Source organism: Nuphar pumila, chromosome 7 (assembly GCF_984573655.1).
Source record: "Nuphar pumila chromosome 7, dmNupPumi1.hap1.1, whole genome shotgun sequence".
Classification (NCBI taxonomy): Eukaryota; Viridiplantae; Streptophyta; class Magnoliopsida; order Nymphaeales; family Nymphaeaceae; genus Nuphar; species Nuphar pumila.
Genome location: NC_143255.1, coordinates 6538488 through 6558286, shown reverse-complemented (window position 1 = coordinate 6558286; position 19799 = coordinate 6538488). Strand labels below are relative to the sequence as shown.

The 19799-nt window shown below is 37.9% G+C and overlaps 1 protein-coding gene across 1 annotated transcript; it reads left to right on the top strand.

The window, feature by feature from the left end:
* Positions 1–10858: 10858 nt before the first annotated feature.
* Positions 10859–17743, top strand: LOC149831004 (beta-glucosidase 44-like). The gene is made up of 11 exons (XM_090013605.1): positions 10859–11130; positions 11836–11894; positions 14467–14542; positions 14659–14730; positions 14803–14890; positions 15968–16220; positions 16306–16421; positions 16536–16753; positions 16835–16866; positions 16962–17064; positions 17274–17743. Exons 1-11 carry the CDS (start codon positions 10887–10889, stop codon positions 17552–17554), a joined length of 1542 nt encoding a protein of 513 aa, XP_089869731.1. The 5' UTR covers positions 10859–10886; the 3' UTR covers positions 17555–17743.
* The last annotated feature ends 2056 nt before the right edge of the window (positions 17744–19799 follow it).

Genomic DNA, 19799 nt, shown 5'->3' with positions numbered 1-19799 from the left:
TCTAAATACACCAGATAAATGTACCAAAAAATCATATTTATTTTATTGAATAATGTAGTGAAAAATCGCGGTTATTACAAAAATAATGCTTGAAGATATGAACATTTTCTCTAAAGATATAGGTACGGCCCACACACAATTGTTTGTTTGTTTTTTTTTTTGAAAAATTGGACACAAGAATATATGAATTTAAAAAATTTTAATCAATAAAATTTTTTCAATAATATATAAATGCATTTATAATTGACATTTTATCTAAAACATTAAAAATCTATTTAAAAATATTAAAGTAATATGTGTACATGTCAGTGCACGAATCAATCTACTTTTCATAGCATGTTCAATCATGTCATAAGACACCCGACCAGAATTAATGGTGTGTTCCTGTGATGTAGCTACTGGGGAGTAATGGCGAAAGATGGTAAGTTGGTCATATTAAGATTATCATTGGAGAGGTTAATTTGTATGAAATCCAAAAACTGCTCTGCAAGAGTAGCACAGGGTCACAGGTAATGTTGAGGTGAACCAAAAACAGTCAAGTAGAGCCAGATCTGTTTGGATGAACCATATAAACCATGCTGATAAAAGTGGTAATGGGAGGGCCCAGATTGATAAGAGAACCCACAACTCTCTGGGTTTCAACATCCTACCAGTCTATGTAATAATCAAGCACCACTTCCAACTTGCACTAATGCTGCAACCATGAAGTGGCTGACCACCACCACTATGGAGTTTCCTTTTCTTATTGTTGTTGAAAAGGCTTTGTGCAGATGCAAGCTGTAAGTCATGATATCCATCTTTAATCTTGTAAGCCAAAGCATTTCAATGACTGTTAGAAGTTTCTTTAGTCATATTTCAATTCTATGCTTCTGTATAATGAGTTCAAGTAATTTCCCAACTAAATCCCTAAATGCACTTTTCTTTTTGGACCTGTTTGGATGACGCCCAAAACCTGGCTCAAAACCAAAACTAGGTTTTGGGCGTAATTTGAGTTTTGCCACTAAAAACCAGTTTTGGACATATTTGGATGCCACAAAACTAGGTTGAAGCCCGAATTTCTCGGCCGGTGGGTGGCCGGGAACTTTTAAATGGCCAGCCATTTTTATCTTAAGGTATTAATGACCAAAAACCAGGTTAACAACCCAGCTTTTTGCAAACCAGGTTTTGAGGCAAAACTTGGGTTTATCAAAACCCAGTTTTTGTCCCTATCGTTCAAACGGTACCTTTGGGAGTTGATGCTTAGGTTGCCTTGTTAAATTCTTGTGGGATTCTTTCTCAAGTTTTGGTTATGGTTGGATTTGTAAATTGTTTTTACAATTAGGTCACAAATATATGCCTCTAGTAGTTTGCACTAAACCTTGAAAAAAATTCTTGAAGGTGGTTCCTTGATATGGCTCTAGTATCTAATGGAAATCCATTTCATTGTATCAAATATCTGAAATCAAAAGAGTGCGTAGATCAGCTTTTCTTAAGGGACATTCTGATTTGTGATATCCTGAACAGTGGCCCATTAGTTTTTTTTAATGCCCCATTTGGATGACATTGGGTTTTGGGTCCAAACTGGATTTTGATTTTGGGATAAAAACTAGGCTATTTTTGCGTCAAAACCTGGTTTTTGGCAAATATTCTTTGCCAAAACATAGGTTTTGTCGATGTTTGGATGACTCAAAACTAAGTTTTGTGTTTTCAAAATGAAAAGAAACTCAAAAAAGAAAAAAAAAAATCTGATTAGTCACATGTCAGAAAATGGCGGGGCCAGTAGTGCTCATGCCAAATGATATTGACCTAACCATTCTCCAGCTTGTGGATAAATAAAACCAATAAATAAAAAGAAAAAAGGCTTGCCATTTTTGGGTCAGACCCTAGCCAGAAAATGGTTGGGCTAATGCTTCCTAGCAAGGCCAGAAATTAGCTGGAAAAGCCTAAAATGAGGGAAAAAAAAAAAGAAAAATAATATGAAAAGAGCCCTTCCAATTTTCAACCAACCACCAATCAGAAAATAGCCAAGCTAGCTGCCTGACAAGGGTAGCACCACCCCTGCTAGTTCCTGGCTGGTGGCAGGTTGGAAACTGGTCAGAAAAGTCGAAAATGAAAAAAAAATTAATACAAACAATATGAAAAAGGTCCAGCCATTTTCCAGCCTGACACTAGCTGGAAAATGGTCAGGGCTGGTGGCCTGGTGCTGCCTTTGCCGAATGGTACCAAACCGGGCACTTTCCGGGTGGACACTAGCCAGAAAATGGTTGGAGTTAAGAGGAATATGGTGGTGATGGAAAGGAAGCAGGGATCGAGAGAGTGGGGGTGGAGTGGTGGTTTGTGTGTTGAGGAGAGACCCCCTGAGAGACTTGGTTACCAAGTGAAAAAAAATGAGGGTTCTTGGTTTTTTTAAAACCTGTTTTGCAACCAGGTTAGGTTTCCACCGTACTAGCTTTGGAGTCATCCAAATGGATCACCAAACGCAGTTATGGTGAATGACCATGTTTTAGGGGGTAAACCAGGTTTATAACTTAATTTATCATGTAATCCAAATGGGCCCTAGTTTTTTCACAAAAACTTGGTTTGTGAAAATCCCTTACCCCCCAAGTTTTTTAACTTGGTTTATCAAGGATGAGGATTCTCCAATCCTCCATCAACAGGAAGCAGATCAGGTTATGCTGAACATGAGCATTTTTGCTCATAACGACATCGTGGCCGTCTGTTTGCATTTTGGATGAATGACACGTGGTTTTGTTGACTTTTGAGCGTTTTAAAATGCAAATCGGATGGCCATGATGTCGGCATGAACAAAAACGCTCATGTTCAGCATGACCTGATCTGCTTCCCCATCAACCCCCTCTTCATCGAGCTCCTAAATGGTTACAAACTAAGTGCTTTTTATTTTTAAGGATGGCCATTTTCCTTTTTTTTCTATTTTTTAGAGGGATAAAAGCATGTTAAATGAGTGTTTTTTAGGTTTTTTATGTTTTTTTTTTGCAATTCTAACTCCATAGATGCATTCGGCACGATGAATTTTATAGGGGATTCAACACCTGAACCATGTGTTTTCCATGAAAAAAAAATGATATTTGGAGCCTCGAAAATACGAAGATTTTAGTCTAAAATTTTCAAATATTATAAAAACTCATCTATAAGTTGGACTCAAACACTCCAATAGTTGATCTCTATAAAATTAAGTATGTAGATCACATTTGTATGGACAGAATTTAAAATTAAAACAAAAAAACCCAAATCTATAACATGATTTTTAGTAAATAAACAATGATAAATAAGCAATGATAAACAGGTATGCCCTAGTCAAAATGGGTGAACCTGGACTTGGATCTGACTAAGTGGTGTTGGTATCAGGTCCAAATCCAGGTATGATGAGACCAAAATTGGTTCATACTCACTAAAATAATATTTTTAAAGTTTTTTATATTAAAAAATTATGAATCTTAATCAAAACTCAGGATAGACCTAGGTTTGGTATAAAATTTAATGAAACATACCTGGCCCACATAACAATCCAACCAAAAAATTAGTTTTTTTAATGAAGAGGAACCCTCACCAAAGCCTCAAAAACCTTGAATGGGACCCACAACCACTCTGCCTTACTTCGCCCACCTCTAAAAGCTATTGATACACCCGTGTGTGTCGGTGGGGTTTGATCTTGTGCTTTGATCTCCGCACCTTTACAAGTACCCCGCTAGCCATGGGCAACCCCACGGTGGTCAACCCAAAAATAGTTAATCATACTTCTTTTGTTATCAAACTGTGACCCTAATAGATTTAGTATGAGTCGAGATCAGACCCGACCCGACCTGTTGATACCCCTAATGTTCATGGTCGGCGACATTTTTCAGAAAATATCTTTTCCTGAATATATCGCGAAATAAACTGAAGATGCTTTCAATATATCGCCGATATCTGTTAATAGGCTAGCGATGGGTCTTGATCCGGTGCAGTTGGTACTGAAGCCAAAAGGACATTGGGTGCCTGTACCGATGCACGCCAAGTCGGACCCACTTTAATCAGAGCCAGACACTTTACCAACATCAATAACGTGGGGCCCACCAATAATTCCGCCTCGGGAGACCCCCAACATACACTCTTTGCGCGCATTTCCCGCTACCTTTCTCCCTCGTCGTCTTTTCTGTTTTTTTTTTTTTTGTTTTTTTATTCTCTGGGGTTAGGCAGACCCTACCTAAAGAATAGGTAGAACCTACCTAAGGATGCACAACGAACCGAGGTCAGCTCGGTTAGGCTCGTTCGTACTTTAAATGAGCCGAGCTTGTACATTGTTCAGACCTGGTCTGGGTGAGCAAATGAGCCGAGCTTGATTGGGCTCGAATATACTTATATACATAATATGTTTGTAAATCATTTCAAAAGGTGATTGTTAATCAGGGCCTTAGTCTTTTCATCGTAAGGTGTTGAGTTTGAATTCCCTCTTTTGCCGGTTTTTACTTTAAATTTATTTAGAGAACTTTTACTATTTTTATATTATTTTTAATCAGATATGCTTTGACTCAGTGATAGGTCATTAATTTGGTTATCCTTGAAAAAGATGTGTATCAAATTCCACATTTACATTTTTTTTTTAAAGCACTTTTGGAAGTACCATTGAAGATCGGCTCAGCTCAAGCTCGAAACCGAGCCGAGTCTGAGCAAGGCCACACAAGCTTGGCTCCGAGCCTGAACAAAGCCATTTTGAACCAAGCGGAGTTCGAACAGCCCAAGCTCAGCTCAAACTTGGTTCGTGTGCATCCTTACCCCTATCAATTATACAACTATATTATAAGAATTCGAACTTGCAATATCTCAACACAAGGTTATGTGCACTAACTGCTCCTGCCACACAAGCCGAGTCGTCATTGGTTTCCTTCCCCTCCTCCCTTTTTTTTAATTCGCACAAGACACCAAAGAGCGCATCTAAATCATTACCGAGAGCATCATTCCCCCGGACCACACCAACTTTCAACAGTAGACTATGTTTGGATGACACGACGCGACACGGTATTCGTTGCGAAAAAAAAGAGAAGGGCATGGCATATTTTTGTACCATCTTTGACATAACTGTACATCTTTTCAATAATATTTTGAGCGACAATTATATTTTATAATAGTATAACTGTACAAGTAGAGAAAAAGGTTTTTTATCAGTGGGAATGAAAAATATCTGAATGTTTTTTTTTTATTTAAAAAACAAAAACATTGCATGTTCATGTCCAGTACCAATATCGGGTCTGCGTGCGTGTCCGTGTCTTTGTGACAGAGATAGGGAATCCATGACGCAGGTGCAGTTTCGTTTGCATCAAGCAGTCGTCGTTTCAAGGCTGATGAGCGCATACGACGCATGCATGCCCACGTGATTTCTGTACATGCAGTACATATATTAAAGGAACATGTTCTTCTAAAGCCCCTTCTTTTGTCCCATATTCTTAAAAATCCTCATGATTTCTGACAAGCCATTTCAAGACCGTGAGTTTTGAAAGGTGACAAGATCAGGTGCCATATGATGGCACAAATATTTGTGCATTAAGCCTCAGATCACCCTCAAGGGCCTGTCAGGTGTGGGGGCCCAAGACCTGAGGGCGATCGGGTGCTTAATGCATACATTTTTGTAGAATCATATTGCACCCGATCTGAAGGTAGTAAACTGCTTAGATTGCATTAATAAAATATTGCAAACACCCCATTTAAGAGTAAAGCTTAGAAATGATATTTTGTATATATGTATCTTGACTACCAAATTACTCGACGTCTTTATTTGACAGTGTCAGTAAAATGTCGAGACGTAATATGCTTTTTCATAAAACGTGGATCACACTTTTTGAAATACCAAGCAAAGACTGAGTCTCAATGTAAAAGTTTTCCTATAATAAAACAAGAAGGTTAAATATTATATTGTACTTTTTTTTGTATAGTTACAGGAAAAAACCACCTATCAGAGACCTAGCCGTGCTGGCTCTGCCTGCCATACATGTGATGGCTGTCCTAACAGCTAAAAACTCTGTGGTACTTCTTGCCCTAAAAAAATAATCACGTTTAGGCTTGTGAGAGAAGTGACATCCATGAGATTTGAACCTAGACCACCTGACTATCAGCCAAGGTCCTAACCCTTACGTACTAGTTAAAAAATGATAGCTACACTATGTTTATTGGGCAATTCATAGCATTGTAAAACAATTAATATAGGAAAAGTAATGTTCCTTTAAAACAAAAATATAGCAAAAGTAATGCAACATTTATGCCTTTTGGAAGCTATACTGTCTTTAGTTAAGTCGCCCTTGTCATTACAAAAGTACCAAGAACTAAAGTGCCACAGTTGAGGAGGCACCCACTTGACTAACTTGGGAGTTCTTAATTTTTTACTTCATGGCTTCTTTTTCATGGACTAGAGATTCCTGAACTGACTAGTTACAGCTTTCTTTATTAGAATCCTATGTACAAAAAGTAAAAGTATGATTAGGTTATTTACTAGAATCTTCTGTAAAAAAAATAATAGCATGAATAAGTTCTACTTTTTCAAGGTTTTTTTTTTTTTTGTTTGAAGGAATACTTTTTCAAGGTTCTATTCCCTTGAAATAAGTCTACTTTCTTTTCATTTTAGTGACCCACGTTTAGAGGTATAAAATGATCTTACTTCTCTTTGTTTATTGTAGGCCTCCAGGTCTCTGATCCTGAGGACAGTTTCTCCATGTAAATATAAAAATAAATAAATTTCTTAAAGGCTGAGAAAATCAAACTCACACAATGTTCAAATTGTTCATGGTTCAGTAAAACTGTTTTTACATTAGAAAGTACAATCCCTAACAAGCAGACCATGTGGAAGGCACTTGTGAGGTCAGACTGGGATCATATGGCTCGCACCTATGGTTTCTAGTTAGGTTGGATGGTTAGGTCTTCATAATCAAATACTTACTAGCCTGTTCACACCAGTTAAGCTAGATCTTTTATATTAATGGTAGCAACAAACTTTGTAAATTGATCAAAGACCCCGTAAAACCAATAGCATTTTAGAATACATTGTTACTTTTTGGGGACAACAAATTACTTTCATGTTTTAAATTTAAATGATTAAAGTATGCCTTACCATTACCACTAAAACAAAATACTATTTTTATCTCAAAAGATATGTGTATTTTGAAAAAATGTTATTTCTTTTGAAGGTGTTTTTGGACATAGAGAAGTAGGGATGGCGAAAATGGGCCCGGCCCTGCCTGGTCCAGTTTGGACCAGGGATGGAGGACATGAAACAGGAATGGAGGTTAAAATCAAAACCCATGAGGGAATGAAGGCGGAGATGGACTTATGTTTTACCGTGCCTTGCCCCCACCCTGCCCTGTCTCCCATCCTTTTTTAGAGATGGCAGTGGACCAAGGGAAAACTGGGCCCCGGCCCACCTCACCCCGTTTGGACCGGAGATTGAGGACATAAAATGAGGATCGAGGCGAGGATGAAAGTTAAAACCAAAACTAGTGAGGGAGTGAAGGCGGGAATTTAGGGTAGGATTTTGAGATGAGGTGGGGGTGGAGACATTGTCCCCAGCCCCCTAGCCCGGTCCACTGCGCCATCCCTATCGAGAAGTCAACTTGTTAAGAGATAAAAAAGGTAACCCTTTAGTGAACACTAGCTAGGTCATATGGAAAGTGGGGGCTGGTGAAATTACACAACGTTCTTCTTATCATACAAATAAAAAAAATGAATTGTTTATAATAAATTAAACAAAATAACTAGAGCTGCTAAGCTTGAACAGCCCAGGCTTAGGCTCAGCTCATCGCCAATGCAACTAGAGCTGGTAAACGAGTCAAACCAACTAAACAGGGCATGTTCGGTCTCGGCTTATTTACCAGTAGATTGTGCCCGTGACTCAGATCGTGCTTGTGTTTAGCCGAGTTAAGCTCGAGCTTGGCTCATCTTTGAACGAGTCGATCTGAACACGAGCTTGCTTGTATAAAAATATTTCATGTTATATATATATAGTCTATATTTTATGCATACATTTTCCTTGTACGTATATTTTATGCATTCTTCTCTAATTTTTTGTAGTTCTGTACAATGGTATTAAATGATGATACACAGTCTTGTTTGTACAGATCTGACCACCAAATGGTAAATCTAACCTTACATGTGTATATTATGGACTATTTACTATAATATAATGTTTTAGAATGTCTAATGCACCATGAGCTTCTATGTTTAAGATGGTAAAAATCAACGGCTCAATGTTCATGAAAATAAGAATGGTTAAAAAAATGACAAAATATTATATTGGTGTCAACTTTAACACACGAAAATAACAAATAAAACATGCTGAACAGCTGAATATGATCTAACAGTTAGATTTTGCTTTTAGGTTTTAGATCTATGTAAATAAGGTGTGTGCCACAATAAGTGGTACAATACCACCATAGAAGTGCTCTTATATATTGCACTTAATATATATATATATATATATATATATATATATATATATATATATATATATATATATATATATATATATATATATATATATATATAAGTGAGTGTTTGGGCTCAACTCACTTAAGCTAAACGAGCTGCTTATGGCTTGGCCCACCAGCTATACGAACCGATAACAAACAAGTTCGTGACGAGTTACCGAGACGAGCCACGGGCTGTTGGAGCTGCTTATGGCTCGGTTCATTTACCAGTCCTAAGCACAAATCAACCCCTATTAATTTTGGGTATCAGTTAGAAGGATGGAGAAATGGGAAAATATATTAGTTAAAAGAGGTCGGGGTAGGCCTAGGAAGACATGGATGGAGGTGATAGGAAAGGATATGAATGCTTTGAACCTCACTGAGGACATGGCATTAGATAGAAATGAATGGAGGAGAAGGATTCATGTGGAAGACCCAGAATGATTTTCTTTGTTGGTTCATATCGCCGACCCCAATTGTTTTGGGATGAAGGCGTATTGTTGTTGTTTGTTTATGGAACAATCTTTCTTGTCAAGCTCTATTTAGGGGAACTTGTTGGAGGATAACTCAAGAGGGGGCTTTTCTTGATTTTGCTTAAATTGGTACAATAACCCCACCCGGAGATTACTCTCTTTTGCAGGATACTTGGTTATAAAAAAGAAGAGATCGTATGGGCACTGACCATAGTGACAAATTTTTAAATTGACAATTATTCAGTTGCAAATTTTCATCCTAACAAACTTCAATTTTCAATTCTTTTGAGAATGCATATATAAAATTTTAGGAAAAATAAATATATCCACATTTAAAAGTATAAAAATTAAAATTTAAGAATGTGTAAACATAGAATATACATTTTTATGAAATTTTCCTAATGAATACTGTGATAAAATCAAAGATATATTAATTTTGGAGCATAATGTATCATGATATATTAAATGTTTAAAATATAAAAATATTGCGTTTTATCATTTTAAAATAACAATGATATTTGTCATATTGTATAAAGTATTGACCGGACAAAACGTAAATACTTGTCTCATTTATCCGCTTAATTCCAAGTTATCAAAATAAAAAACAATATCTTGGAGGGAGATCCGTCTGTTTGCCCAATCCACACCAGGTCGTCAGATGCGGGACCCACGTGGACATCAGCTGGTCCAGAAAATCTGACTTGATCTGGATTCGACCAAGAGAGAGAGAGAGAGAGCAAACGAAATTATCTTTTTAGGAACATCTATATCTTAATAAATCTCCTTAATTTCAAAATGATAGAATTGTTTTTATCTTAGTATATCTCCTTAAATTGCCTGTCTTTAATTGTTTTGCTAAATTAGGACAATTCTATTTCACATGGGCAAATTGATTGTGATATGTCTCACGTCCAATTTCACAAAAAAAAAATTATCTTTTCACAAATAACTTTCCAATTCAAATTGCATTTCTTTATTTTAGTTATTGCTTATTTAATCATGTATTTGTCAGCAAAATATCATAAAAAAAATATAAAAGCATGCCCAAAAACCAACAAAGAATAAATGGTACATAAAATAAAACAGCCCTCTTTTCCTGTGAAATAGCCGTTAAAAACATAAATACCGCGTCCAATTCTTGATCTTTCAAAAATATTACAATATTTTGAGCGTTGAAGATATATATTGACCAAAAATGTCGCGTTCTGTCAGATATTTTCAAAATAGCGGCAATATTTTGTTACTATTGCCGAGTCTGATAATGACAGAGAGAGAGAGAGATTGTCCAAAGGAATTATCTTTTTCGGATGAGCTCCAAAGGAAATATCTCCCTAATTACAAAACGGTAGAATTATCTTTGATTCTTTATCCTGACAAATCTCATTAAATTGTTTTTTGTTAAATTATGACGCTTCTATTCCACGTGAGCATCATTGACTGGGCATGTTTTGGAGAAATTGCATGACTTCAATTTTTAATTTTATCTTAGGTGCGTTTGTGTGTCACGGAAAGTGGGTTGTTTTTCGAGGAAACGCATCGACTGACATGCATTTTTGCTGGGCCCACAGTGACAACATAAACAACGGAATCCACCGTAAACAGGGAAAACCCTCGATGGGCGTGCCAAAATACACGTTGGACGTGGATTTTCTGTGAAAACGGTTGCCGTCAATGGATCCGATTCCATTTCAGCGGCAAACTTTTCCACGGAATGGGGGTTGTGTGGCATGCAAACGCCCCCTTAACGTAACGTAGAGGACGTTAAGCTTATTTACTGGAGTAGTGTTTTTATCTTTTTATTATTAACTTTCCCTTATCGAAAAGTAAAAATCCAATCAGATTTGTATTTCTTTATTGTAGCTGAAGGGGCTGGCCCACCAGGAGACGACGACGACAATCTCCAACTCTACCTATCCGCCCCACAGCTTTAAATCCCCACTCTCCATCCCTCAGTCCGTTGGTGCCTTCCTCTTCCCTTGGTAAAAAGATGAAGTCCTTCCCCTTCCTCCTCTTCTTTTTCTTCCTCCTCTTCTTGCAATGTTTGGGTGATGGTGATGAGGAAATATCATGGGTGGAGGATTCAGCAAGGTTCGATACGGGTGGTCTGAAGAGGGGCAGCTTCCCCAAGGGCTTCGTCTTTGGGACGGCCACGTCCGCTTATCAGGTGGAGGGTATGGCTAGCAAGGACGGTAGAGGACCCAGCATCTGGGACGTCTTTGTTAAAAAACCAGGTAAATAAAGAAAAACAAAAAAACTCTTTCTTGCAACTACAGTGCAGCAACCCCTCGACGGAGCTCATTGAGTTCTATAACACCGGAGCAACCTTAGGTACCGCAGGCTAAGACCACGTCTCTGATCCTGAGTGTGGTTTTTTCGCATAATAAAATAATAGTAATAATACAGGAAGCCCTATATTGAAAGCAGATCAGGTGATCTAAAGAAGTGATTTGACATCTTCACCTTACATTGATTCATTTCACAGGAACCTCCTGGTGTTTGTGCATACTGAAGAAGGTGAGGATGCCGAATCACTTTCTTGGCAGATCACCTGATCTGATCTCTTTCACTACCCACATCTAAGGTCAAGGGTGTCTGGTTTACTTTAGAGGAAGATGAACTCCGGCCCACATTATTGATAGTGAGCCTGAAGGCTAATCAAGAGATGGCTAGGCACAGTTTTTGTCTTGTGATCCGTGTGTACCGATGTCGTAGATAGGGTTTACCTCGAATCTATGTCACGTGGATACGAGTAAAAAGACATCGGACATTACACTCTTGGGCTATGTTTGAACGACAAGGGGACACGACACCGGGATAAGTTTGCGTGTCTGTGTGACTGGATGTTGGTCGATATGCTTGGGGTTGGGTTGGTGGGAATACATGGTCATAATTTAATAACGCATTTTTTTTTTTGTGTTGTAAATCTTGGTGCTTAGGGATCGTTGCTATGAATGGCACGGGTGAAGTCTCTGTGGACCAATACCATCGGTACAAAGTAAGCTCCCCTTCCTCTTCTTTTCTCTTTCCCCCCATTTTTTTTCTAATTTTTATTTATCATTTTACTGCTGATTCCTGTTCATGAAGTTTTCCATTGAGATTGACTGTTGAGTGTCACGTATCTTGGAGATTTTTGAAAAATTATATATATATATATATATATATATATATATATATATATATATATATATATATATATATATATATATATATATATATATGTGTGTGTGTGTGTGTGTGTGTTCCTTGAAGATCAGTCACCACTCATCTTACCAATCGATAGGTCAGGGATGATGACGTCACCCATTTACAGTGTGCCCCGGGATGTTAATTGTCAGAGCGGAGATGACAATATGGACGGCGGAGATGCCTTGTTACCATGGATGGTGATAGGGATTGTCCGCTAAAAGCTCTCTCTCTCTCTCTCTCTCTCTCTCTCTCTCTCTCATACACAGACAAACAATATATCTTGAGATCTAACGCAAGATCACGGAACTTTGTTATGGTTTTAATTTGAGTTTTTAATGTTTTTGATACGGCTGCAAATAGATTGGATATGGTCGGATATCCAATCCGATTTTGACATATTCTTTTGGATATGGATCTTTTAAGTAAAATCCCAATGTGGATTCATATTAGGTTCTGATCTGTTCAATCGGATCAATTTTGGATTCGTGTTTAATTCGGATCATCATTTTAAGTTGGATTTGGAGTTTGTCCGAATAAAAATCCAATCCAAGTGCATTTTTTACATGTAAATAGCTTGTTTTGTTATATTTTTCTCTGGATCAGGTATTATAACATGTATTTCAGATTCGGATTCAGTCTAACCTCTTTGAATCTGGATCCAGATCCAGATCTATCCTTTGCATTTCAGATTCGGATCTGACAGGATCCGGACTGAATCCAACCCGTTTGCACCCTTAGTTTCTTATGGTTTGTCAAGGAAAAATTCAAAATCTCACCTAAAATTTTGTCCATATCCAAAAGCATCCCAAGTTTTTATATTGATAAATGCACACCTAAATTAAGGTTCCCTTAATCAAAAGACACACTTCCATTGATTTCGCTTGGATTATGATTAACCCAAGTTGAGTTAACAAGAGAAAAATACTAATTTACCCTCAAAACAATAATCTTCTTTAAAAAATTCAAAATTACAAATTAATGCTTTGGCAGTAATTAAAAACATAACTTTTGATAAATGGTCGTAGAACACATGTTTAATGATAACTCTCTTTCTTTTTTATTAACCACCAACATGTTTTAGAACAATATTGAAAACTTGCATGTGTTTTCTTATTATAGCATAAAATTTAGGTACGGTCCTAAAGTTTTCTTTGCATATTTTTGTTGGCTACAGATTTTCTATTTATCCAGATGGACACCATGACTTACGCCTTGAATGAGCCCAGCGATGTTGCTAGGCCTAGTCAAGTCTCAGTCGACTGGATCACCTCGTCTGCCCCTGCCAATTACCTCTTTGGGCCCGGGCAGTCGGTGGCTCGACCCTGGGTCCAAGGGGTGTGACCATGGAGGTCTGTGCTGCCAGGACGGCCATCATAATTACGGCAGGCTAAGTCCAGCACGACTGGGCCTCCATCCCAAGAGTGATTTCTTCGTGTCATAAACAAAAAGAAAAAGTACTGGTAAATAAACTTGAATGGTGTCTAGGTTCGAGATAGCTTTGTTGATTCGTGTCAATCTTGGGACACTCGACCTCGACCAGATACGTCTGCTGAGTCTAGATTCGATCTGGCAACCCCTCAATAAATAGAACAGTCTGGGTATTTGTAAAGTCAAACTTGAGTCGATTCTACACCCGGTTGACCCTGTTCAAGGCTTGACTCGAATCTCATTGCCCACATGAGCATGAGAGGGGAGAGTGTATAGGTTTTGAACGTTGTGAATGCAGAGTTGAAGAAACCGGATCAAACCTTGCTGGGACACAGGTGAGTCCATAGATTTCAGAGGTGGGCCTCGTAAGGCTAGGACCGGCTGGCCTCTTTGATATTTGAGGCCGCCACCTAGGGCCTCAAATGAATATATATATAAAATGCTTATATCTCACATGCTGAGGCACTTGCATGTGCATCATGAGAGCGTCCAATGAAAAAAAATTTGTGGAGAAATATGGGCCTCCAATGAAATATGCCTAGAGCCTCAACTTCTCTTGAGCGGTCCCGGCCTAAGGCAGGGTGGTGGTTGGTGTTACGAAAACTGCGAGCAAGAAACAATCAAAAGAAGCAAAATACGGAAAGAACACAGATTTACGTGAAAAAACCTCCTTTCAAATTCGAGAGAAAGTAAAAAACCGTGGCCGCCCAGACAAAAAAACTTTACTTCTCTTTCTCGACAAATACAAGAAAAAAAAGAAAAGAAAGAATTTATACAAGGCAAGGGACCCGCATTGGGGGACCCCCCGAACCCCTTACAAAGGCAAAAACTCTGAATTAGGCTCTACAACCCATCAGTGGGCTCACTCAGGGTTTTTCCTCACTTAGGCAAGGGTTCCTGGTCATTAAAAAAAAATGACCAAGTTGGGTGACCATGATTTTTTTTTTACACAGGAGGATGTGAACATCATGGCTAACCTGAACATGGACGCTTACAGATTCTCTATTTCTTGGTCGAGGATTTTTCCAGGCATTTATCAGATGACACTTGACCTCTTTCACCATCTTGTCTACTCTTTCTAGTGCTTTCTCCTGTGCCCATTCAACACTGAATTGATGTGTGTGTGACTGTTGTTCATAATGTAGAGGGAGTTGGAAGAGTGAACCAAAAGGGTGTCGATTACTATAACAGGTTGATCAATTACTTGCTCGAAAAAGGTAAGTGAAGGGCCTCCTTCTTCTGATGCTATCACTACTTGGGCATGTGATGATGGAAACAATTGCTTTCAGGTATTACACCATATGCAAATCTCTACCACTATGATCTTCCGCAGGCTCTCGAGGAAAAATACAATGGATTGTTAAGCAGCAGAGTTGTGTAAGTTTCTGTTCATAAACTCTGTTTTTTACCGTAATAATACATTCAATTCCGGTTTATATGAACCCGGGGCATCCTAATTCTTACACTTACTTTTAGTACTCACACACTCTAGATTTATAAAAATCTCACCTATATATAGCGAGAAATTGCCTGAAAGTTTAAAACTGCAATCTCACAAGATTTTCAAACAGTGACAAATATCATGATATTTATATTTTTAAAAGATATTTATCGTGAAAACCCCTGACATTTTTTTTTAAATGTGTTTTATTTATATTTTCTTATAAAAATAATTTTTTTATATTTCTTAATTTATTTTTTATTCACAAGATTTTGGCAAAAAAATGCAAGATTTATGAAAATTTTCAAAATCTCCCGAGTTTTTTGCCTGCCAAGATTTTGCCGTTTTTAACTTTTGTCACTATGCTCACACTTTGGATCTATGTCACATGGATACTCCATTTTGGCCCTGTATTGTATTCCCTTAGATACCAGTCATATCAAAAGCTTTATGAAAATGGCCGTATCACTGTATCTGCAGCCGTATCCACGTGACATTGCTTTGGATGTATTTTTCTGATGTAAAAACATGATTTCAAATTGCTAAACTTTGGTACATTGGGGGCCATTGATTTTTGCATAGATGTCACAATCTCGTGACCCAAAACCAATTTCTACTAAACAAACCATTTAGACCATGTGTACAGGCCCAGATCCACAAAAAATCCAAAACTGTGAAAAACAGTGTTTTTTACTAGATAGTACGTATAGTCAGCTGTATAATATATATGCTGTGCTTATGCAAAGTTTTCCAGAGTCTGTAAACTGGGCTTCACATTTGTTTTGTATCATGTGCTTGTGAATAAAGATGGCTCAATGGGAATGATATTGATGGCAGTTATTCAGCCAACATGAAATGCAGTCCATCTACTCTGATATTAGATGAAGGCTAAGCCCTTATTTTTCCCTCCCTTTTTTTTGTGCAAATCATGTATGTAAGAGTATTGTAGTGGTCCTATATTGTTTGTGAGAGTGTGTTGTGCCTACACATTGCTGGTTTATTCTTCACTGCAGGAAGGACTATGCAGATTATGCAGATTTTTGCTTTAAGACATTTGGAGACAGAGTGAAGAATTGGATGACTTTCAATGAGCCCAGGGTTGTGGCTGCTCTTGGTTATGATAATGGCTTCTTTGCACCAGGAAGGTGTTCCAAGCCTTTTGGGAACTGCACAGCTGGAAACTCAGCAACTGAGCCTTACATTGCTGCTCATAATTTGATCCTCTCTCATGCTGCCGCAGTCGAAAGATATCGGACTAAATATCAGGTTTGCATATTTTCAAGCACAGACATTGTGAAGCAAATGGTCTATTATGCACCTTCAATCTAATGTAGAATAATTGTGTTTCCAGCCAACTCAGAAAGGCAGGATTGGTATTCTTCTGGATTTTGTTTGGTATGAACCTCTCACAAGATCAAAGGCTGACATGCTAGCAGCGCAACGAGCAAGGGATTTTCATGTTGGTTGGTGAGCACCATTACTAAATTAAGCGTGGAAACTCAAAAGAGTTATGGCTGGAGTTTGTGATTTTACACTTTCATTACGTCATTGGTTAACCAGATGGTTCTAATCCTTGCATAGGTTTCTTCATCCCATTGTATACGGTGAATATCCAAAGACGATGCAAAACATCGTCGGAAATAGGCTGCCAAAGTTCAGCAGTGAGGAAGTTAAGATGGTGAAAGGGTCCATTGATTTCCTTGGTGTTAACCAGTATACAACTTACTACATGTTTGATCAGCATGTTAACAGCCAGAATGTCACGGGTTATCAGAATGATTGGCATGACGGATTCGCATGTAAGTGTTTGTTTTACAAAATATCCTTCAGTAAATATTTTCATGTATTAATGATTATTGACATGATGAAATTACATGTAGATGCTCGTCACGGGGTGCCGATAGGGCCAAGGGTAAGTTATAAATTCTGTAACATACATTAGCAGTTGATAGCAATACGAGTTTTCAAAGATGAACTATGTATAACTGGATCAATACTTGATGGCAGGCAAACTCATACTGGCTGTACATTGTACCATGGGGTGTCAACAAGGCTGTTACATACATAAAAGAACGCTATGGAAATCCAACAATGATCCTTTCTGAAAATGGTGAGCAATTACTTTAGTTAAATGTTATTAGCACCAAGGAATATGATGTATCATATGTAGATATTTCATCATCGGTCTTTCGTACTAAGTGGTTGATATCAGATTTAATGCACTGTTGATCCACCATGTACCACCAAATTGATAGTTATCTATTCTTTCTTCTTTTTTGTTATGATTTGTTCATGGTTAAAGAATAAATTGTTGTGCAGGAATGGATGACCCTGGGAATGTTACACTCCCTGCTGGATTACATGATACCACAAGAATAAATTTTTACAGGAGCTACCTTACTGAGCTGAAGAAAGCAATTGACAATGGAGCTAATGTGGTTGGCTACTTCGCATGGTCTCTGCTTGACAATTTTGAATGGAGACTGGGCTACACCGCAAGGTTTGGCATTGTCTATGTGGATTATTCAAACCTCAAGAGGTACCCGAAAATGTCGGCTTACTGGTTCCGGGAATTACTTCGTCGCGATCGGAAGAACTAAATGGTTGGCATGATTTGAAGAACTGAGAAATTATGTTCCCAAGTAGTAGCAGTAGTAGTACTAGTAGTAGTATATGGTGTGTTGTATGGTAGTGGCAGGACTGCAAAGTTAGCAATTTTCTTTTACTTTTGTTTGTCCTTTCAGCTATAATAGCTAAAGAAACAAAGTTTATGAAATCATGTATTTTCATTAGGTTTGCTAAGATCTCCACGATATTTGTGCTTGCATATGGTGCTTGACTATCTAGCGATTTCACTTAGGGGGCGTTTGCATGCTGCAGAAACCTGTGGGTTTCCACGGAAACCCATGCATTTTGACAAGCCTCATTGAGGCAATGCATAAGGGCTTCATTTTTACCGTGGAAAGGGTCCCCATTTTTCAATGCATTTCCACATAACCCCCACTGCGGCAACGCAGACACTGATGGGCGGAGTGTGCAGCAGATGAGCGAAGCAACAGAAGGACTCAGCAGAGATCTTTGAAAACATGAGAAGAGAGATAAGAAGAAGATCGGTTGTTTTAGCCTTTTGTAAGGTTTGCTTCGAGAGGCTTTTGGCTTGTGCTATATGTCTTGCACATCAAGTGCTGAGCATGATTTATAAATTTTTTCATCTCTCGGATTCCTTTTTTTGGGCTCAGCTATGCAGATAGGTTCAGCGAGATTATTGGAATGGGCATTTTAAATGGTTTTATTAAAAGGTTTATTTGAAACTTTATTTTTATAATTGCCCAGGCATATCCACGAACGGGCTCATGTTCGTAAATATGCCGAGATGAGCGGAATGGCCACTCGACCCAACATCTCCCACTTTGCCATATATCTGTCGGCCTTGCTTCCACTATTGTGGGTTTTTCATGCAATGATTACGGATTTTTCATAAGGATTTGCCTCGTAATCACAAGTATCTTAATCTCATGTGTGCCACATGTTTTGTGAACAGATCCTCAGGGATCTCTTTCGTAAGAGGATCTGCTACCATGTCTGATGATGGTAGATAATCAACGGTTATCTCATTTTGTTCAATCATATCATGTATATAGTGGTAGTTTACCATTATATGTTTGCTTTTAGAGCTATCTGCCTCACTTTTCATCAAAGAAATAGCAGCCTGGTTGTCACAAAAATATGTACAGGTTCAAATTCAAGATCAAATTTAAAATTATAAATGAACTTTTTAATCCATACTGCAAAGGTTGTTGCTGCATTACAGGCAATATACTCAGCTTCCTGAGTATGCAGAGCCACACAACCTTGCTTTTTACACGACCAGGCTACTGCACCTCCTCCAAAGAGGAAGATATAGCCAGAAGTAGATTTACTGTCATCTTTGCATCCTGTAAAGTCATCATCTGAGTATCCGATCAAATCAAGTTTGTCAAATTGAAAACTCAACTGTAATCCTTTTGAGCCTTTCAAATATCAAAACATTCTTTTGACAGCCTGTCAGTGTGGCCAACCAGGATTACTTTGATATCTGCTAACAAGACCTACTGCAAAACTAATATCAGGTCTTGTACAGAGCATAACATACATTAAGCTTCCAACAGCCTGAGCATAAGGCACATGTTACAATACATTTTATTCATAACTCTATACCTATCGAAGAGTTACAATACATTCAAAACATTGCAATACCTTCAAAATATTAAAATCATTACAATACATTTCAATACATTCAAATCAATCTAATCATTCAGATTAAATACATGTATATATTACAAGATGCATTTCACTAGCTCGAGAATAATTCTTCATCACTTGTTCAACTTTCATACTCATCTTCTTCCTCCTCCTCGTCTTCGTCGTCATCTTATTCTTCTTCATTTAGAGCCCCCTCTACTTGGTATATCATTTGCATCACATTCTTCCATGTATGTGCCATCGAACAATGGTGATATGACATGCATACGATGTGCAACATCGTGACCATAAGAGAAGTCATACATCTCATCTAATTGATAGTAATCACCCTCTTCGTTAATCTTGTCTTTCTGTAATTGATCATACTCGGGTATAGTTGAGACTTCACCTTACAAACTGCCCACCATTCATTTCTATCTGACTTCCTTGTAGTCGGATATAAAGTATAGTAAACTTGTTGAGCTTGCGAGGCTAATATGAAAGGTTCATATATTCCAAACCTTGATTTATGATTCACCTCCACAATGCATGAGGCTTTGTCGACTCTTATTGTTGTGGGATCAAACCAATGACATTTGAATAAAATTAAGCTATTATTTGTGC